Source organism: Mauremys reevesii, linkage group 1, assembly GCF_016161935.1.
Source record: "Mauremys reevesii isolate NIE-2019 linkage group 1, ASM1616193v1, whole genome shotgun sequence".
In the NCBI taxonomy this organism is placed as follows: Eukaryota; Metazoa; Chordata; order Testudines; family Geoemydidae; genus Mauremys; species Mauremys reevesii.
The window spans coordinates 150,083,522-150,105,906 of NC_052623.1; the positions used below are offsets into that span (position 1 = coordinate 150,083,522).

Sequence of the window (22,385 nt, forward strand, 5' to 3'; positions counted from 1 at the left end):
GATATTCTCACATTCTTTATTCCCCTTCCCCCCATTTTGTTTTGTCCCAATTTCAGCTCTTAAATATTTCTGAATTCAGTTTCAAGAGATTTTACAATCAATCAATCTTATTGTCCACATGTATTGCCATGGAAAAATTGAAATGAGAGTATAACTGGGACAGATACAGTAACTGAAAGAAAGCAATATATTTTTTAAGAAAACATGATTTAGTAGCACATGATTACAAAGTACTAAGACTGAGACCAGCTCTTTAAAAATTATTACACCTTCTCATCACACCTCCCATCTTAAGGGAAAACACACGTACCACAGACACACAAATGTACAACTCAATCTGATCTTAGACTATATTTTACAAATTATTTTCTTCTTAGCCTCCACCCACCCTACACCCTCCCAAACAAGCAAGGTTGATAATTACATCAAATTCGAAGCATAGCCAAGTTTAGGATTTGTTTTGGTTTGCTATACCCTGAAATATTGTTCAAAAGTCACACTCTGACTAAAACTTTTAAAGAACTATGGTAGTAGAAAGGGATAATTGATACTAATAGATGATAAATATAAAATAAGTTTTTATAAAAGTTAATTTAGATGAATAGTGAAATCCTTTTGAATACCTAAAGTCCAAGTAAGTTACCAACTGTACCATACTAGTCTAATAGCACAGTTGAGGGAAAGCTTGTTATTAAAAATAAGTAGCGCATTACCACCACAATGGCATCGGCTTCCTGCCATCCACACACAAATACACTCAAAATTTTATACAATACAGTGCATTTTATATGCCAGCTGACATTGGGGTTTTGTGTGCATTAAATAAATATTACACAAAGAAACCTTTTTTGGCATAGTCTACATTTCAGTTGGAGTGTGAAAGGGTGTTGCCTGCTTCCAGAAAGTAAAAGGGATGATCTAATATTCAAATACAACTTATGTTCTAACAAACTGAAGATTCAAGTACCATAAATAGTTCTTTTACTGCTACTGTTTGTGCATGGACATTTACAAGTAAATGAGTACAACAGAAAAAAATTTCAATACTTTTTGTACAACCAACAAATGAGAACTGAAAAAAAGCTCAAATAAAAATCAGCTTTGCTCTTAAAATCAACTTGCCCACCCTCCCAATAGCATCTCCTCATAGGTTGCCTCTTTTTTGTCTTCTGCTAGCTGGTGAAAGCTGACTAAGCCTAGAATGTCTTCATCCCACCAGAAACCATGCATTTAGGATTATTAGAGCTCACAGAATGAGAGAGTTGCAAGCATTTTTCTTTTTTAATCAACAGCATCTACACTGTCTTAAAACAAAGTGGCACAACTGTTCTCAAGCATGCTACTGTTACTCTCATCTGATGACTCATTTTAGTCATCATTTTTGCTATTCCAGCAGAAACTTAAGCAGTTAAAAAGTCAACATAAATAGGATTGAAAATTGAAATCATACAAAAAGAAAAGGCAACATCACTGAAGAACTATGACAGAATTGGTATCGTATTGAATACCTGAATAGACAACAGGTAATGGCGTTGCTAATCTCTCAAGGAAGAAAAATGTTTTAGGTAAAATGCTTCAGCTCATCTGTTTTCCACACTGTCCCTTCAGTTTTGCCACACTGTCCATTTATACAAACAGAATTACAAAAATGTACTCTTATTTTTAACTTCATCTGGACAGCGGGAATTTTTTTCTTCTTTCAGATATGAGCTCCTTCTCTCACAGTGCAAAATCATCATCAACTTAAAAAGAAATCTCAACTCTGATGCCTTTGACTTCATTTTGCTTATTAATGATGCACACTTCAATTGATCTCAAGCAGACTTATTACATAGATTTTAGATTATGTTTAGGATTTAAGGAGTGAAGGAACATATTTCAATATCATACCAGATAAAGGCAGTCAGTTCCAGATCTGAATCACAAGACAGCAGTTTTTGCTGCTATCTTTTTAAACTGCATGGAGGGAAGACATCAGAAAGGCAATACAGGCAAAACAACAAAAAACCCCTCTCCCTTTCAAATGCTGTGAAAATGTTGGATTTTAAACAAAGTTACAGTGTAAAAATTCAAATGCATTGTACCAGCTTCTTAAAAACATCCTCAATCAGTCACACAATTTCACATCATAATCATTCAGCTGCCCAAATCCAGAAGTTCTGATTTCACAAATGACTGCTTTATTACAGCAAACTGAAGCGTTTAAACAAAACTGATCATTTTATATAATACAATATATTATATGCATAAAAGTACCAGTATGGTTTTTAGTTTGCAAGTAAGTGTTTTGTATTCTTCACTGTATTGCAAACATTTCTTGACCAAAATAAAAAAAATGCAGTGTGCAACTTTTCCAGATCTGCCATCTGCTATTTATACAGGCTGGTTTATTAACAATGTGCAAATAAACCTTTATTGAAGAGCTAATATTGATTCTTTTTCAGCTAAATCAGGATTGGGGCACAAAGTACCTTCTGTGCTGTAAACATCATGAATTCTTCACAAAATTGGAAGCTGAAAAGGCCTAAGTAACAGGGTGCAAACACTTCTCATACATAACCATGGCTGAGCTCAAAACTTCCAAAACAGAATTTGGAACAGTTCTGGCATTTGGCATACGTTCACTGTACTGCTACAGAGCAGTCTTAGGAGAACGTTATTTATAAAAGCAATTTACTGTTAGCTTTACCACACAATGGCCTAATAAAAGCATGCAGCAATCTTTTCATCAGTAATATGGTAGAACTGGTTCTTAGTTAATTACCAGTGTTGACACTGCTTGATGAGCACTATACAAGCAAAAGGGATTGTAGAATCACCTCGGATTCTACTTTTTATAAAGGCTCATACAGTACCTCATTTTCGCACCAGAAGTCACAATCTCAAAACAGCAAATTTGTGTAGACTTAAATCACCCTGAAAAAAAGCAGCAATTACAAATACCCCTCTCTCTGTTTTTTATCTGTTGTAAAATTTACAGTTGCATTTTCCTGTCTTCTTTTTCAGTAGTTTACAATCCAGAAGCACAGGGAGCCTTTGTTTTCCAGCTAGCTGGGACCAGGTAGGTCAGCTATGGCTTCAGTTTTTTGGGATAACTGTAATATTTCACATCATTACTAAAAATTCTATATTTAAAAATTAAGAGCCACTAAGCAGTAACTGCAGCCACAGGATTAAACGGCAGCAATTATCTGCTTTCCTGTATACATTCTTCAAAGAGTGAATCCTTTCTGCTTTGCTCACTGCAATGGGATAAGAAAATAATATTTCCCTCCCCGCACCCCAAATTTATTCTTTAGTGCAGTACAAGTGGAAACAGTTTCACATCTTTTCCTCCCCCCTTGTAATCTGAAAATAGTTGACTGGCAAAGGCCTGGCAGATGGACTGAAAGGTTCCCCATGTTTCCTTCTCCTATGGCTGTGGGCTCAAGAACTGGTTTTCAACTTAATGCAGACCCTTTCCAGATTCAGGTGTAATGTGGCATTTCACACTGCTCGCAGCGGTTTAGCGCTGGATGGTTCAGAAAGGTGCAGCTATCACAATTCCATGGAGCCCCTTCAAAGTCTTCATCTCTTGGCTGAGTCTGTGGAGTCTGTTTGGAGCTGGTTTGATGCTCTAAAGAAAAAATAATGTTATTTTTCAAACAAAGCCTTCATAAGAAAGTATATTATGCAATTTTAGCAAATATTTAGAGGAGTAGATTAAGATACTCATCCACTAGCTAGTAGTTTTCAGCTGTTTTACATGGACATCAAAATGGCACTGTACAACTGGATTAGGATTTGAAATTCAGAATGTACAAAATACATACATTATGTATTTATTGCCTACTGAGAAGGCAGTCCAAAGCTGATGACTGTTAGCAGGGAATGAATTCACCCAAAGGCCCAAGTAAATGCTATTCAATGTATGAGTCTGTACATGTATCAAATGAGGGGAATTTTCTACAAGAAAGTGGGTTTGAAGACTCCATGCTAAGTGCCAGGCATTCAGCCCCAAAACTAGTCTCCATTGGGCTGATGGCAGGAATCTTGACGTCATGCAGGTCCATTGCAATGTACTCTTGCCCTGGTTGCCAGTAAATCAATATACTAGACCTGCATGTAAAACAACATATTTTGCTTTGAAATAACTTGCTCTCTCATTAGGAATATGGTTTGTACAAACATGCCACTAATAGTGTCTAAAAAACTGCCATTTAGGAAGAAGAGTTTGATGGTTTTTCCTTCTGTTGTCCTTTTACCCATTTAACTACCTACATCAGGGGTCGGCAACCTTTAAGAAGTGGTGTGCCAAGTCTTCATTTATTTACTGTAATACATTTTACATTTACAGAGGCTGGCGGATGGACCCGGCCGGGACCCCGGCTGGCAGGGGCCGGCAGACAGAACTGCAGTGGGCAGAGCAACTCAGCCCACTGCCAGTCTGGGGTTCTGTCCATTGGCCCCTGCCTGCCGGGGTCCCGGCTGCCGGCCCCGCTCAGCCAGCTACCGGCCCAGGGTTCTGTCCATCCAGGCCGGCAGTGGGCTGAGTGGGACCGGCAGCCGGGACCCCGGCTGGCAGCAGAGTGCCACTAAAAATCAGCATGCGTGCCGCAGGTTCCCAACCCCTGACCTACATCTCGAGTGTTTCATAATATTACAAAGAGAGATACTAACTTCAGAAGCTGGATAATTATTTTTAGTTTTTCATTTGATCAAAAACTTAAAAAAAATTCCAAAAGATTTATACTTTTTCTTTGAGACATGACTACTTTTCCAAGTAGATTATTCTTACCATCAACTAGAATTTATTTATAAAAGCCTATACTTTCACACAGCACCCAATTTACATATTCGTCATTTTACCCTAGTGACTTTTTCCAAGAGTCTTCTTTCCATAGTTGCAAAGAGTCCTGTGGCAACATATAGACTAACAGACGAATTGGAGCATGAGCTTTCGTGGGTGAATACCGACTTCGTCGTATGCATCCAAAGTGGGTATTCACCCACGAAAGCTCATGCCCCAATACGTCTGTTAGTCTATAAGGTGCCACAGGATTCTTTGCTGCTTTTACAGATCCAGACTAACATGGCTACCCCTCTGATACTTTCCATAGTTGTTATTAAAGGCTGTAATTCATAACAAAAGATTTACCATAAAAAAAACCCCCAACAAATGGTCTAATGCACTATTCTGCATCCAAAAGTCGACACTGTAGGATGCCTCAAAGGAAGATAAATGCCACACACCTTTCCTACCCCTTCCTTTAGTCCAGGGGTGGGCAAACTAAGGCCCGCTTGACCCCTCCGCCTGGACATCACTCCCCAGTCCCCAACTCACAATTCCCTTGATGAGCACCATCTTCCAGCACGCAGAGCCACACTGCGCTGTTTCCGGTATCGGAATCCTGCCCTTACATGGCAACCCCCCAGATGCAGCAGTTAACCCAATCCCCTCCCCGTCTTCTATTGCCCCACCTTTGAGAGCCTCGAAACTGCCTAGGGGCCGCACCTGTCCCAGCTAGGGTGCCTCCACCAATAGCAGTGCCTGGTACAGCCACCTTGGTGCCACTGCCGGCATGGCCCCTAAGAGTCCCCCATACTGCCCCGGTAGAGGCCCTCCCTCCCGCGCCACACCCCTGAGTCCTCCCTCTCCCCACTTGGGTAACATCCCTTATAGAGCTCCCCCATGCTACATCCCACAGAGTCCCCCTCTCCCACCAGGAATTCATGGCCCGCCATATAATTTCCATACCCAGATGAGGCCCTCAAGCCAAAAAGTTTGCCTACCCTTGCTTTAGTCAGTGATAAATTCCATGGAACTAGCATCCATGAAGTTATAGGGGAGGGACTGAGGAATCTGAGTTCCTAAACAAGATAAAGAGAGAAGGCAACACCCTGACAAGCAGACAAACGTATACAGTACATTTGGCTTAAAAAATGTTCATATGCTGTTCCTGAAAGCACTGATACTATGATGGTGCTAGACTCAAATGTGCAGTATGAAGGAGGAACAAGTGCGTGTGTGTGAGTGAGTGAATGAGAGAGAAAGGAGTTTGCTGGAAGATCTGAGGGAGGGTATATTCCAGGGGTGGCCAACTTGAGCCTGAGAAGGAGCCAGAATTTACCAATGTACATTGCCAAAGAGCCACAGTAATATGTCAGCAGCCCCTCATCAGCTCCCCGCCTCCCGCCCGCAGTGGCTCCCGCCCGCCGGCAGCCCCGCCAATCAGCACCTCCCTCTCCCTTCCCATGCCTCCCGCCTGCCACAATCAGCTGTTTCACGGCATGCAGGAGACTCTTGGGTGGTGGAGATGGGGAAGGGGGAGGAGCGAGGGCATGGCAGGCTCTGGGGAAGGGGCAGGAGCGGAGTGGAGTCAGGACCTGGGGCAGAGCCAGGGGTTGAGCAGTGATCACCACTGGCACATTGGAAAGTCAGCACCTGTAGCTCCAGCCCCGAGGTTGGCACTTATACAAGGAGCTGCATATTAACTTCTGAAGAGCCGCATTTTCCTAAATAAATTCTCAAGGGATTTGGTGCACGAGCAGTCTGCTCTTCAGAAATGTCTTTTATGAAAGTCAGGGATAAAAGTGATTCAACAGTACCCTGAAATGGAAAACTTTTAAGGTTGGGCAATCATCCCAAACTTCTTTCAGTTTGGTGATAGAGTTTTGAAGGTATTCCTGAGCTCCCATTCCAGCAATGCCCTGTCCTCCTGAACTGGGGCATGACCCAACTCTCACTGGTGTCAAGTAGCTGAGTGTCAGCAGTTGCTAATAAATGTTGAGGGTTTTTTTTATGAAGTATATAAGTGTATAAAATTGATCTGTTCCCGTCAAATATATTTAGAAATCAAACCTTTATATTTCAAGTTTTTCTGCAAAAATCTAAAACCATGTACGTGTCACATTGCTCCAGTATGTATGTCTTGACAAAGAATTCTCAGGTTTCATTTTTCTTTATCTCAGACATCATTATCCATTTTTCAGAAAATTAGTGTTTTGCCCCAGGTTACTTGTTAACTGCTTCACTGTTATCTCTTTGAATTTCTTACAAATTACTTAACCTGATTTTTACCCTTATGTTGGCACTTTCTAAAACAGTAGTAAAATAAATACTTAGAAGGATGTAAATACGGCCCAAGCCTATCAAAGTCTGAAAAGTTCAATGAACTACAAATTGATTGTCAGTTTTTAAAATTGCACAGCATTGTCAAAGTGCTACCAACAAACTACTAGTTAACACTTATTGTGTAGACTATTTAATGTACCATTTTTACCACACAGCACAAACTAATTTAGTTTAGACTAACAGACGTTTTGCAGCATGAGCTTTCGTGGGTGAATACCCACTTCTTCGGATGCAAGAAGTGGGTATTCACCCACGAAAGCTCATGCTGCAAAACGTCTGTTAGTCTATAAGGTGCCACAGGATTCTTTGCTGCTTCTACAGAACCAGACTAACACGGCTACCCCTCTGATAATTTAGTTTAGATACTGCACACAGACCCCTGCCCAAAGAACTGACTTACGGGCACCACACTCTGCTAACTACCTATTTAAGCTGTACACTTTGTCTGATGATAATGGCCTGACAGTTACAGTCCATTAAGAGATTTTCCCTGTTACAAAAACAGTTTTAACATTACTATACTTTCAGTAGCTTACTCCAGCTTCAGTTTCTATGCACTTGACTTTTCCAGCCAATACATCCTGAAAGAAGGGAGGATAGAAAAGCAAGCACTGATCAATATCCATTGCTCTTATTTCATGTCATTGTCACACACTATCTTTTGGAACACTATACCTTGTGGAATAATTGCCTTGTGCTGTTTTCTGGCAAGGCATCAGGGTAAAAACAGCAAAGTCTAGGTGTACCTGTGGTAAACTTATCTAACTCTCTGCCATATCCTGACTCCTGCCCATTCTCTACTTTGTTCTCCCTCATTCCCTTCCCCACTGTTCTACTCCTGTTTAAAGTGATAAGACAATCTGGGGTTTGTCTAGGCCACAGTTCAAATGTGGATGCCTAAACTTAGGCTCCGAAATCTGTATTTAGGCTCTTAAATAAATGTCTTGATTTTTCACCCACCCTAGCATGCTGAGCACTAACTCCCCAGTGTGGACGCTGCGTGCGCCAACTAAAATGTACCTAGTTTGCGTTCATTTTAGTCCTCTTTCAAACAGAACTAAGTTAAAGTTAAGTTCCTAAATCTGTATTTATGCTGTTAAATAAGCACTGAATTGGATTTAGGCTCCTAAATGTCTCAATCACTTTTGAAACTGAGAGTCTCCTAAATCAGTTAGGCATTGAAATGCTGAGCATAGCAACACCAAAATCTCCCAAGTCCCAATTCTGCACCTCAACCACAAGATCAGCTTTCTTCTGCTAACCACAATAGTATTCTGCAATCATACTATCCACAAGACAAAAGAAATGACGTGTGAACAGCACAGAGCAAATAATACTGGCTATGTTAGCCACTGCAAAGTTTTCAATTTTGGGGGAAACAGCCTACAACATATGGTTACAGTGGGACTCCTACTGCTCTGAAATATTATTAATACTATGAAATTTACTCTCTCTAATTCTGGTCAAAATGGTGACCATCGAGCCGACAATGTTAATGGGAAAAACATAAAATATCAATTCAAATTATGAATTTGTATTACTGATTTAATTTATGTATGGCTATCACTACAGTTATGTTTATAAAAATCCCAATAATTAACACTACTGGAAGACAGACGTCCTAACCTAAATAGGATTTAACCAAAATTATTTATTTTAAAAAATGTGTTAATTGGAAGTTCAAGTTAATCTGAAATCAACTGTAAAAGCGTATGTACTTTCTATTAGTGAGCAGAATTATGCATAAACATATGATCAGAATATTAATTTTAAACACATTGATAGAAAATAGCTTTTAGTGCCAGTGTTACTGTTGCTGTATCAACATACATCTGTTTAAGTGTCTTAACTGCACAGCTTGTAAAAATTTATAAAACAACAAGTAAAATGTTTCCTGCTACTACTGACTGTATAAAAAGAATTGCATTAACACTTACTGTAACACATGGGAAATCTCCTTCTCAACGTGAGAACTACTAAACAATGAGATATATGAATGGTTTTCCTGGCCCTTATTTAGCGACTCACCTTTTTTACATGGCTTTGGTGGCACAACAGGACCAGGCTCTATATTATCATAAAAGTTGCTCATGGCTTTCGGATCAAAGTTACCTGGTAAGAGGGATAGAAACAATACCAAGAAAGGATATGAGAGAGTATATGTACAAGTAATACCTTTTTATATGATGCATGTTTACAGCTTATTACATCTTCCATATCTTTCTGACTCAGATCATATTATCCCATTGCAGCATTTACTTGGCAGGCACACGACTACACTGAAGAAACTGTAGCAGACTTACCACATCTCTGAAATTCTGCCACTCTTCAGAACTAAGTTTATCAATAAAAGCTGCAGTATTCCACAGACAGCAGTGATAACTAATAATGGTTTAAATAAGCCAAATAATGTCTAAGAGAAAAAGGAGATAATGTTTCACCCCATCGATCTTATTTCCTATGAGGATGCCAATCGTTTAAGGAACTATACGCCTAAACTGAGATCCCCTTGACCATATGGAAATAGAATCAAAATAATTGGCCCTAAAAATGGTACTGTTTTGTTAGGGGTGCCATACTAAAGTTCTAATTAACTTTTTTAAAAAACAAATTAATAATAGCTGCTCCAAACTGCTTCTAAAAACCATGTTCTCTAGAAGTTCAACTTTCAGTGCTGTATAAAGAAGCTCTCTCCTCTGTAGTGTTTTAATTTTTCCTCTGATATTTTCAGCTAGTCTCCTAAATTTTCAGTTTACTTGCTCAAGATTAGTTACACTGTCTCTCTTCCTCTGCTTTGTCTCATTTCAAAAGGTGAAGCTCTTAATAAATTGGTAGAGGAATGTAGCGCAAACCTACTGTAGCTGCAGATGCAGGAGAGAAAGGGTTATAAATAGGAGCTGCTTCTAGATCGTTGGTTAGAAAAGCAGATTAAAATCAGTTTGGATTTAAATGAAGATTAGCACTCATTTCTGAGCAGTTCTCTCTGTTCATACCCTTCTGGGTATGAATCCCATGGTGTTTCTGTTCTTCATTTTCATGTATCCTGTGCAGTTTCACTGGTCTTTCACATTTCCTATATTCTCAGTTGGACCTGGCACACAGGTTTAATTTTGTGGTTAGCAGTGATTGTGTATATGCCTAAATAGTGAATTTGACACCCGTCGATCCCATTTCAGTGTCAGTGTTCTAATATGTAATTTATTTTAAATATGCTCTTTTATAAAATGGGATCACAGTCCCCACAGAGAATGAGTTGTCTGTATACCATGGGAATCTGTTTTTCAGTTTGCTCTGAATGTTTTGCAAGTTGTGTCCTTTGCTAGAGGACATTCTCATTCCATATTCTTCTAGTCTCTCTTTTGGGGGGGGGGGGGTGGCAAGTTCCTATGGATCAGGTTTGAAACATCTAGATAATTTTTTTTTTAAAAGGGGGGGGGGGCGGAAGAAGATAAGATTCTGTTTGCTCTGCATGGACATTCAGGATCTCATGGCATTTTCTGTAAGAATTACCACTGGATCTCCTAATATCCTTCCTAAAATTTCATCTCTGGCAGATGGGCTGGATGAATTTCAGTAGTACTGGGTAAAACCTCCTGCTATGAATTGACCACCTTCAGCTCCCTAAGAAGGAGCTCACCAATCCAGAAACTACTCAGCAACTTGCAGGATCAAGCATATCTGAGTCATGTTCTATTTCTTTTAAATGGACTGATGCGAAGTCATTTGGGTATTCTTACCAGTGTTTACATTTGAGAGGTAGTTTATTTGCTCAGGACACAAGCGTTTTGTTTTAGTCATCTGAAAGCTTTTCTCTCTATGTTTATTTCATGTTATGTTCTATTTCAACCTTGTACTGGATCAGAGGTTTTCCCTGCATGTCTCCGGTTTTGCTTTGTTTTCATAGGGCAGCTTCTATTTGGACAGCAAAGTCTATTTCTGTGTTTTGGATTGCTTCATAGATAACTGAAAATGCAATTTCTTTTTCAGGACAGAGTTTCTAGGGTGAAGGCCCCAGAGATTTACAATTTAACTGTTTTTGTAATACATTTACCACAAATTTCCTTAGGAGTTTTTGAAAGTATCTTTTAATTAGAATTATTTGTATTTGCTGGATTCTTGGTTTTAAACCATGTTGAGCTGCATCACTTTCAGGGTCCTTGGTGCTAGTTCTTCTAATTCTTATAGACCTCATTTTCCATTTTTTTCTCTAACTTCAATAGTTTGCCAAGCAAAAGAACATGTTGTTAAGATACATTGTTTAGTTGATATTACTTTCTTCTTTCTTGTCCTAGCATAGAAATGAGAAGATTTATACCAGACTTTTTAGACTATAATCACTATGGTCTTTTTATCTTGTATGGCTGGGTCCATATGTCTTCAAAATACAGATATGGCAAGTGTGTTCTCAGTTTGAAAGTGGCAGATGTGACACAGCAAGAGCACACGTAGCAATTTATTTACTACACTTTATTTAGTGTCACAATAAGTCACAGCAAAGAGATATGTTTGCAGCAACAACAAATATATCAAACTCAAGAACTTGAGTATGGAACCATTATCAAGGTATGCCCATTTTTAGATTCAACTATCTTGACAAAATCCTTTCAAATTGCTATTTATAAGTAATTACTTAATTTAATTTGGGCCCACTTTTATTGAGAATGTTATTAACAAAAACCACCCCATCCAACCAGCTTAAAACTGACAAAGAAAAAAAGACAGGTTGTGTCTTTCATTCTGAAGTAATGACTTGATATCAGTAAAACCCAGTTTTGATAAAAAAGGAAAAGAAAAAGCCAAAGATCTACTCATATTTAAACACACATCACATTAAAACTTATGTTTTACAAAAACAATCAAGTCTATACCTCTAGATTGAAGGAGGTCAACTTCTTTCAGAGTACAGTCAACATTTATCTGGAGCTGTCTATTCAGGCTTCTCAATCTGGTCATTTCCTCAGGCTAGTAAGAAAGGACCCAAAATAGCAATTGTAGGAAAGTCAGCATCAACTCTAATGTAGATATAACAATGTTATTTGTCTCATATGTTAACAGTTCCTATTAACAATGTTACCGGGGGCAGGGTTGCCAATGATGGGTAAGTGCAGCTGAAAAAAAATATCCATAGCGAATGTCAACATGATTTCAAGGGAAATGGTTAAAGATATTTTTAAAATGAGTTCTTCGTTAGGCATTTTGGCGATAAATGTATACACAGTTTTAATACTTACCAGGAAGAAAATTGCGCTCGGCTTTTAAAATTATCAAGTTACAAAACCTATGATGGCAGTTACAGTACTCCTATACCCTTAGACCAGATGCATATTGCCTTGAGAATCTTTGAAAGGTGAATGACCAAATTTTGTTGTCATTTGAACTGGTCTAACTCCTGAAAAATCAGTGCAGTTGTTACCCAAAATTTGACATTCCTGTATGTACCCCAGAATTTGACAGTACTGCAGTCAGCAATTTTGTTTGTTCAATCACTGCCAGCTGAAAATCTAACATCACATAATTAGGAAAATCTTAGGCCCTAAGAAGCAAGGCCAAATAATTGCATGTTTTCAGTTTTGCTATCAAAATAATAAGTATAAAATAAATAATTTTATTTGGACAGCCATCCTTGGTCTTAAGTGCCTCTAACATCTTTGACATGTACATTTTATTGTTATAACTAAAAATGTTTTTTTAATAAAAAATAAGTAGGTTTTCTAAAATTAGGGGTTGTTATGGTGACCCACTGAAAGTCACTATAAATTTGTGTTTTGTTTAAAGTTGGCTACAAAAAATTAGGTGAAAAAATTTGCTTTGGAGCAGTCCAAAGAAGTTTTCTTTGGGCAAGAATCTGGCAGTCAAACAAAAGAGGGGACCCCCTAAAGCTAATCCTTCAATACCATTTCTTAACTTCAAGTAAATATAAATGTTTTTAAATGCTCTAGACGACTGCAACAGCATATGTATGTATCTGAACTTAAAATCTAATAAAAATAGTTTTAAATAAAAGCACTCTTGCTTGCATCAATCATTTATCCAACATATAAAGATAAACTCCCATTAATTTATTCCTAATACCACCTAAAAAAAACAACAGTAAAGTTACCACTCCTTTAGGTTCCAAAAACCCTGAGCAATAGTTACTCCAGGTTTTTATCCTTATACACTGAAAGCAGCATCTGACCTCTAGTTTATGTTAATATTAGCAGCTGCAAATCAGGAATTACATTTCCCTCCCACCTCAAGATGACATGCGTTACACCAAAACTTTTAGCCCAACATTTCTCAACTGTACAATGCTGCATAGAACGGATAGTGGGAAGTAAGGGATCAACTGATCATTCCTGACATTTGCACATATTAATGAAAGTAGGTGTCATGATACATATGGGCCTGTCTATACCAGAAAAACTACTCATTACTAACAGCAGGGATTAACAATGATTACAGCTAAACTGAGGAGCGTAACTCCCATTTAACACACTTGAGAATACCCGGGTGTGACCATTCAAGTGAAGCCCTAAGTGCTCTCAGAGCTACCACACCAGAGGTTAAGAAGTGGGAGGTCTAAGAGGTACAGATATATTCCAAGCAGTGACAGTAGCCTGGCATACTGAAGCTCCTTTTCAAAAATCTGTCCTACATGCATAACCAAACTGTCCATGCCAAATCTTCGGTATAAAATCTAGACTTCCTCATTAATCTTCTCCTGGGCACTCACAGCATATTTGAAAGCAGTCATAATTCTGGGGTACAGAAAAGCAAACACATATAGGCTTCACTGTGTGCACAACAAAGTTTCTGAAAGCGTAGCCCATGTGTGTTTCTTAAAATACCAAATAGCTGTTTATTTCAAAGGAAGAACTGATCTTGCAGACAAACCACAAAGCGAAGAGCAAAAATCACTTGCCAATTCAAAGTGTTTAATCTCCAAAACATCTCATTACATACTGTACTTTGTAAGCTGCTTGCATGAACAATAATTGAACAAGGGAGCTTCAAAAAAACTGATGTTTACAAATACAAGTTTCTTACTGTTGGGATTGAGGTTGTACAGCTTACTCTTCTAAGTCGCCTCTGCATAAGATTGTGCTCCATGCTATTAACTTCAGTTTTCAGCCGCTCAAGTTCCTCTTTCTCAAGCTTCAGTTCTTTTGCTAACCTCTCCATCCTTGCTCGCTGATGTAATAGCAAGGCTAGAGTAGTATAGAGAATAAACAGTCAATATAAAGCACTTAATTAAAAAACGGAACTCTTAATGTGTGTGTAATATACACAAGTGACCTTTCCAAAATAATAGGTGAGCATAAACATGCAGCCACATATCAGTGTAAAGATGCTTCATGCCAACTGAATTATAGTTTAGGACAGTAAATTCTTCCAGAATAAAAATAATGTTTTAGACAGTAATTTGAAGTTCATATTACCATTATGGTCACTGCTTCTTTTTTTGTATTTGGTCTTTCTCCACTCAAAAATACAAAGGCACCTGTACAAGGAGAGAGCTTCTCAGGATGAAATAGCAACCTAATTATACTACTACTGCACTGTCAAGAATAAATACCAGAGGCAAGAATTAGAGTCTGAAAGACTGCACCAGAACATGACCTCACAGCTGCTGTTTAATAGCGTCATCTGATTTCTCAGAAAGCCTCACGTATTAGTCAAGAGCCAACCATGTATTGATTTTTGCAGTTCTATTAGAGACTATACAACAAAGTTTATAAAAATTGCTGTTGCCCTTTGGAACGGTAGCAGGTTTAATATCCAGTATTATAAATTCACCAATGCTCACAGGCAAAACTAACGAGCAAGGAGAATCCTTTATTAAAGGAAGATAGACATAAATTAGTTAAAAGAATCCTCACTTAAAGACCTTCAGGACTTTTAATTCTATAGTTAAAGTTGAGCCATTCCTTCTAAACCTCTTTCAGTCATTAATAACGTCCTCAAAAACTTATGCCTTCGGGATGAAATTTGTCTTGTTCAGTCTCAAGCTAACAAGACCTTTGCTGTTATGGGTTCCTGAGGCAGTTGGTGAGCAGGTAAAGATAATCCGACTAGCTAGGAATAAATATTCCATCTTCTCTGACAGAGACTAGACAGGATCTTCCTCAATATTTTACTTTGATGTCAAACAGGAGTAGTTAATACAGGTCACTGGTCTGAGGTTTCGCACTTTATGATCTACCAATGCTCAAAGAAGAGGAAAGATCCTTCTTGACAAGGGCAATTGAGCAGGGAGGGAAAAGATTTACGGCTGGTATTCAGATGGGTAGACTGTCTAAGTAATGGGTTTGCCAGCAGGTTATTCCTGTTTCACTGTGAAATAAACAGAAAAAAGGAATGCACAAGGACATACCACAGAAGCCTGTAAAAGTGCTATTACATGCGAAGCACCTGCAGTCTCTCCCCTTCCTGACCTCCATTCAATGCAAACAGAAATTAAAAATGTTAAACAAAATACTGTATGAAAAATACATCTATATACTAATTGAAAGAAAGGAAAAAACTCCACAGATGGAGCTCAGAGCAGTCATGACAGATCCTACAGAGGCAGGAGAGAAAACAGAGAGGAAGAGCCAGGAGCATGAAAATATGGTATTTTTGTTGGCTGCCACTTTTCTACCTGAAGCAGAAACGCTAAACTTGGATTTTGTATGGACCCTCGCATTTCAGAAGCTAGTAGCAATACAGGGATTGAAAACAGGATATCTTATTAAATAATATTAAAGCAACAAAACCAGCAACAACCTTTCATAAAAACGTGTCTCAGTCAACAGAAGAGTTTGAAAGATCATAATTACAATATTAATTTTAAAAAATTCACAATGGTAATGATACATGGCTCACCAATTCCTGGCTTTATATGCTCATTCATCATCCAGTTTATACCTGACATATACAATGCCCTCCCATATGTGCTGCATCTTATTAGGCTATATCATCATGCAATATAACATATCACACTAAAACACTGATTTTTTTTCTTTATATATTTCTGTAACTTTTTCACCATGGTAGAGACTTATAAAAAAAATCATACAAATTAATTTCCTAAATTAGCAAAAATCTGAAGATTTTAAGTATATTTCTCTTTAAATCTCAGTTGTGCTACATAAGTGTGTAATGTAAGTTTGCAGAGGCTAAATATTATTGCTGTTGATATTTATATTGCAGTAGCACACAAAGCCACTATTGAAGCTCCAACATATAGGAAGATACAGTTCTCTGCCCCAACGAGCACGCAAACCTAAGAAACTCAACTGTCCAAATGAAGGAAACTAAGGCCTGGTCTACACTGTGGGGGGCGGGGAATGGGGGGAGAGAGATCGATCTAAGATATGCAACTTCAGCTACGAGAATAGTGTAGCTGAAGTATACGTATCTTAGATTAAAATTACTTACTGCGCGTGCTTGCGGCGCTGGATAGACAGCCACGGACTTTGCTTCTGCCTCTCGCACTGCTGGAGTTCAGCAGTCGACATGAGAGCGATCAGAGATCAATTTATCGCGTCTACGCTACACGCGATAAATTGATCCCTGATAGATCGATCACTACTCGCCGGTCCGGCGGGTAATGTAGACGTACCCTAACTACCAAAGAAAAAATAAAATAGTATCTCGGGGAAAAAACTGTGTGAAAAAAAAAAAACTGAGCATCAAATAAAACCTTACTTAGCAATCTGACATGCGTCTGACAAAGTGGGTATTCACCCACGAAAGCTCATGCTCCAATACGTCTGTTAGTCTATAAGGTGCCACAGGACTCTTTGCTGCTTTTACAGATCCAGACTAACATGGCTACCCCTCTGATATTTAGCAAGTAATTCTGCAATCCAGAACCCATTTTTTGTCTTACTCACATGAAATCAGTTATATTTTTCCTATACAATTCAGTTTATCTGTGGAACAGTGGTTACTCTGACAGTTATTAAAGGTTGTTTGGAACCGCTGAAGGGCACACCCTGAGAGAGTGTATGGCCCCGGCAGGTAGGGCCAGGTTGGCAACACTGCCTAGGGTAAATACTAACTGGCTCCACCTCACTCCTACTGTTCTCTACCATTCACAAAGTTTATTCCTGCCTGCTTTCAGTCCAGGAATCAGCAGGGGATGCTGTGTGCACAGAATGGAAACAATCTGGTACAGAGCAATTCCATGTTAAGAGGTTAAAGATAGCTCTGAGGCGACAGGGGAAATGAGGGCCCAAATACCGCAGGGCAAAGTTAGAGAGGTGAAATAACGTGAAATAGGAATAAAATGAAGTGAAAAGACAGGATAGGAGGAGAAGAAAGGCAGATAATCTCATCTCATTAGAAATCTAAGTATGAAGTAGACGCTTTGAATAATTGCTGCTAATTAGCATTATGACAACTATAGCTGACTGGCTTGAATGTTTGCAGACTAAATTTCCTCTGTGCAAGTGAGCTCAAGTATGTATATCCACCAGGTTGCAAAAGCTGGAACTCTGAAGAAAGCACTTTTCTGCTCAAATGTTTGGGTAGTTTTCACCCAATTCTCTTTTACTTAAGTTGTAATTACTTAGTACACCTCTACCTCGATAGAACGCTGTCCTCGGGAGCCAAAAAATCTTACTGCATTATAGGTGAAACTGCATTATATCGAACTTGCTTTGATCTGCTGGAGTGTGCAGCCCCCCACCCCCCGAGCGCTGCTTTACTGCGTTATATCCGAATTCGTGTTATATCGGGTCGCATTCTATCGGGGTAGAGGTGTATTTGATATTAGGGCTCTCTCAAAGTATTGCCTGCCCCTATCATAAAAACACAAACTGCCAAACACCCTTCGTCTTTGCAGCCAAATCCTGCTGAAAAACCATTTCTGCCATGTCAGTTTTGATAAAACAACATTTTTTAAAAGCTTAAAATAACTGAATTATTCTACATTTAATCAAGATGTGGATTCGGCTTACTGTGCAACCTTAATATTTTATCCCCGACCGCTCTCTTTCCTTTCCTCATTTTTGTTTATTACCCTGTCTGGCTTGTTTGGTTTTGTCTTGGTACAATGTTTTTGGTTTTGTGTAGCAACTAAAATAATTTTGTTTATTAAACAAATAAATATTTCTGTTATAATTTATTCAAATGTATTTTATTCAAAAGGACAAGTAGTAATGGGCTTAATCTGCAGCAAGGGAGATTTGGGTTAGATACGAAGAAAAACTTCTAACTATAAGGGTATTTAAACTCTGGCTTCCAAGGGAGGTTGTGGAATCCCCATCACCGGAGATTTTTAAGAATAGGTTGACAAACACCTGTCAGTGATAATCTACGTTTCTTGGTCCTGCCTCAGTGCAGGGTGCTGGATTTGATGGCCTCTTGAGGTCCCTTCCAGCTCCACATTTCTATGAGTCTATGAAAATTATCTGATCTGTATTTAAATATTTGTGTCAAACTTCAACACAACTTTGTAAATGAACTATACAGAAAAGCATTTGCCTTTGTTAGTTTTAAAATACACAACCTTTCAGTTTCTTCAAATGTCATCTTGTTCTCTTATGGGACAAGATGATTTGTAGGGCTATTTATAATAAATGATTAGAATTTGCCACTCTCTCATCAATTCATATTTTCCATGTTATATTTTAAAAACTTCTAGTACATCAAAATCTCTCGGATCACACAGGCCAAAAGTCATCTATGTTTTTCTGAATAGGTTCAATTTAATTTAATTTAATTTTTTAAAATAACAGTTGACAGTTCAAGAAGTTTACCTTGAGTATAAGCGTAATCATCTGATCCAGAACTGGAACTCCTCTGGTATTTATGGATTCCTTTTTCTCCTCCAGATCCTGGTATTACTGAAATGGGCTGAATAGGTTCTGGTGCTGCAGAACGCTCCTCTTGGTCCACTAAATTTAAAAGATTCTCAGTCTGCGCTCGACCTACTGTGATTTTAAATACTGTTGAGTTTGGCTGAGATACCATTACCCGGGGAGACTGTGTTAGTGCACCAGTTGGTTGTGTGTAGGTAATATATAATGGATTAAATGGTGGTTTTGGTTGACCTGACATACCTCTTGAAGGAGAGCCTGAAGATGGAGTAGTGGCTGCATACAGCGGGTGCTGGTTTCGTTGAGATGGTTGATTATTTATTGGTGAAGGACTTCTATTCATTGCCGTCCCAGGTCTTTGTGGTGGCTCAACTGTAATTTCTATCTTGTTCATAGAACCTTTGGATAAGCTAGGTCCATAAGGGACATAAGATACTGAGTGACCACCCTGTTTTTGATAACTTTGGGGTGCTTGTTGATATGGATGGGATGGAAGAGTTGAAGGACTAGGAGGCATAAACACATGTGAACTCTGATGACCTAATTGGGTAGGCTGTACCTGATGCTGAGGAGAGCCAAAAGGAGAAGGACACTGAGATGCAGGTGGTGATTGATAAGCTGGCTGAGGGATCTGGGGCTGTTTAGGAGAATACTGTGAAGGTTGGTAGTTCTGTTGATGTGGATAAACAGGTAGCGGGCGTGGAGTATAATGTGGAACTGGGCCTTGTGGAGAAGAATGCCACTGTGCATTCTGAGGAGTCTGTCGTCCTGAAGAACTTTGAGACGTCTGCCTAATATATATAGAACCAGGAGTCCCATAAAGATTGCTTGACATCTGTGGAAGAATTTGTAAAGCTCTGGGTACTGTTTGTCCAGAGGGGAGGTTTTGCGATAATGTAACAGTAATAGGATTTGTATTGTACCGAGGTATGTGCATATATGAAGGAGGATGAGGGCCTTGCATAGCAGATGTGTTCATTCCTGGTGGTATGGAAGATGGTTGCGGAGGAGGAGTAGCTGCATTTCTATTCTGATCATTCATGAAAAATGGATTGTAATTAGAAGAAGCTGCCACAACAGCTGGAGCAGAGTGTGGTTCTTGAACTAAGCATATCAGCTGTTTACCTGCTGTGCACTGTGGCTCAATATGTCCATCGCTTGAGCTATGTACCAGTGTACGACCACCATTAAGTTGAGCTCCTTCCCCTGCATGGTAGCTGGTATGGGGATGAATACCCAGGTTAATGTGCAAAAGGCGATTCCTGTTCATTCTGCTGTCATCGGGGCTATGGTACTCCATATATAAGTATTTGCTGCTCTCCTGTGCAAGGACTCGACAACATGCTTCAAGGTTGTTGTTGTTCTAGAAGTAAGAATTGACACCAATTATCTTCAAATTACATTAGTAACGCCAATCAGTATATTCAACTGAAGCTCCAGTTAAGCCTAGCTTGAACACATTTTAGGGATAACACTTCACAGTAGCCGGCATACCTGACTCCTGAAATAAATTAAAGATAATCCCTGTTAGACCATGCTATATAAGAAGTATGTGGCTCATGTTACTTACAGAGAAATCTTATGATAACATTAGCTACTGAGTGACCCACATAAAATGTAGCAAGTCCAAGTTAGGGGAAATAGAATTTGGTAATGGTTATAGCTTTGGCATTCATTCCTGACAAGTTTCTGTTTCTTTAGAAAAGGATGTATGTATATTTAACACTATTTCACATGAGATAATACTACACAATAGAATTATTTCACAGTTTGAAATATTGTTTTGAACACTTCAGAGTTTCAAAGTGGTTTAGCATATTACAGCCATCCAATCTCCATGGTTACTGAATTTGCAATCCAAATACTCATCTTGTTTAACTTTGGTTTGCTCTTCCCATTAGCTGCAATTTAAAATAAACCTCAGCGTTAAAAATTTTATAGTAAAAGTGTGTTCATAGTTCAAATGTATTCTGTCTAACCTTCCTTGCAAAAGGCCTCCCCTGATTTCTGTCCTTTACCCCTTAGCCTAATCCACTTCAATTTACTCTTTTGATCACCTTCCTCTTTCTAGAAAATAGCTTCAATGTAGTAAACAGCCACAAATACTCACCAGGACTGAGATGTTAAATACAATATACAGAGACTTGGAAGTATTTTCTAAACCGAGTTTAAAAACTACTTACGAATAGTCTGAAAATGGTGCATATTAATATTTTACTATCAGTAATGCAGATTGAAATCTGTCTTTTGTGAAGACTGTATTTTAAAAGATAAACTACCAATATTCTCTGTCAAATTTAAAAAATGAAATCTGAGACATTTTGCCCAAATTATTAACTCTTACTGGTCTGGCTATCAAGTAAACTAGAATATACAATAAATCCTACACTGGTCAACTCATAAATATATAATTTAGAATCTTTAAAATGTTTGGAAATTAATAGCCATTTTCCAGGACTCCTTATATTCTGACATTGCTTTCAACTATTATATTTTCTTTAAAATAAATAAAAAAATCATGCTGAAAAAGCTCGTGCAGCCCTCAGAGGAATGAAGAATCCAAACCCCTTCAAATTTCAGGAGGGGTACAGTTAGGACTGCACACCTTGGACCTGAATCTATGCAAAGTTTTGGTTCTGAGTCAAAAACAAAAGGGGCTTTCCCCCCCACTTTAGTTATGGCCAAAGTGTTATGACAACAGCTATTCTAATGATATTTTGGCCCAAGATAATAGGAAACACATTAGAAAGTCACTCAAGATTATAATGGATTGTGGAAATATTGTGATTGCTACTATTTTTCACAGAAATCTTTTTTTCCACATTTTTAGAACAAAATCCAGACAAAAACTGTGATTCAGCCTCAAATCCAAACCCTAATCTAATCGGTACCTTTAGTCACATTTGACTATTTCTAACCATATACATTTTACAAAATTGATCCCAAGATGGGTATTTTCTACAGCATACTATAGATCTCAATAGGTCAAAAATAAATTAGTTATCAGGCACAAGTAAATGTATAGATTCATCAAGATCTCCTCTGCCACTGATGCTACTTTTTTGAACGACTCTCCAGCACTGAGGAATCAATGCTAATTAGTAAGGTGTTTCACTTGTTTGCTTAAGAGCAATCAATGTAGTCTCGTTATGATGCTTACTGTCATATATATATTGTATGACAGTAAGCATCATAACGAGACTACATTGATATATATATCAATAGACTTATGAGTTACAATTAGCTCTCCTACTTAGGTGATCTGCGAATGGTCTAGACAAAGTCATCTTTATTCTAGCACTATATTTCGGATGACCTCAATAACCAGAATAAGAAGGATGTACATATATTCTCAGCTAAAGATCTACTTCTCTCTCATCTTTGGCCCTGTGAAGTCCAGCCCAGTTCACATCTTTGGCTCTGACACATCCCACCATGCACCATTCTCCTAACACCAATTTCTGCGTCTGTATTTTGCTGGA

The 22,385-nt window shown here is 38.5% G+C and overlaps 1 protein-coding gene across 9 annotated transcripts in view; it reads right to left on the reverse strand.

Moving 5' to 3' along the window:
• Nucleotides 1-1,770: 1,770 nt before the first annotated feature.
• Nucleotides 1,771-22,385, reverse strand: part of TAB3 (TGF-beta activated kinase 1 (MAP3K7) binding protein 3) — a 73,345-nt gene continuing 52,730 nt past the window's right edge. For 4 of the 9 annotated variants that reach the window (XM_039489315.1, XM_039489329.1, XM_039489298.1 and 1 more), the window contains exons 3-7: nt 18,844-20,266; nt 14,144-14,304; nt 11,983-12,076; nt 9,143-9,226; nt 1,771-3,616 (exon numbers count right to left, since the gene is read on the reverse strand). In XM_039489315.1, coding sequence (XP_039345249.1) covers nt 3,468-3,616; nt 9,143-9,226; nt 11,983-12,076; nt 14,144-14,304; nt 18,844-20,266 — 1,911 coding nt within the window. In that variant the 3' untranslated portion in view covers nt 1,771-3,467. Of the gene's footprint in view, nt 3,617-9,142; nt 9,227-11,982; nt 12,077-14,143; nt 14,305-14,535; nt 14,598-18,843; nt 20,267-22,385 lie in introns of those variants that run through there. The other 5 variants (XM_039489338.1, XM_039489320.1, XR_005584861.1 and 2 more) reach the window with 5 other exon arrangements.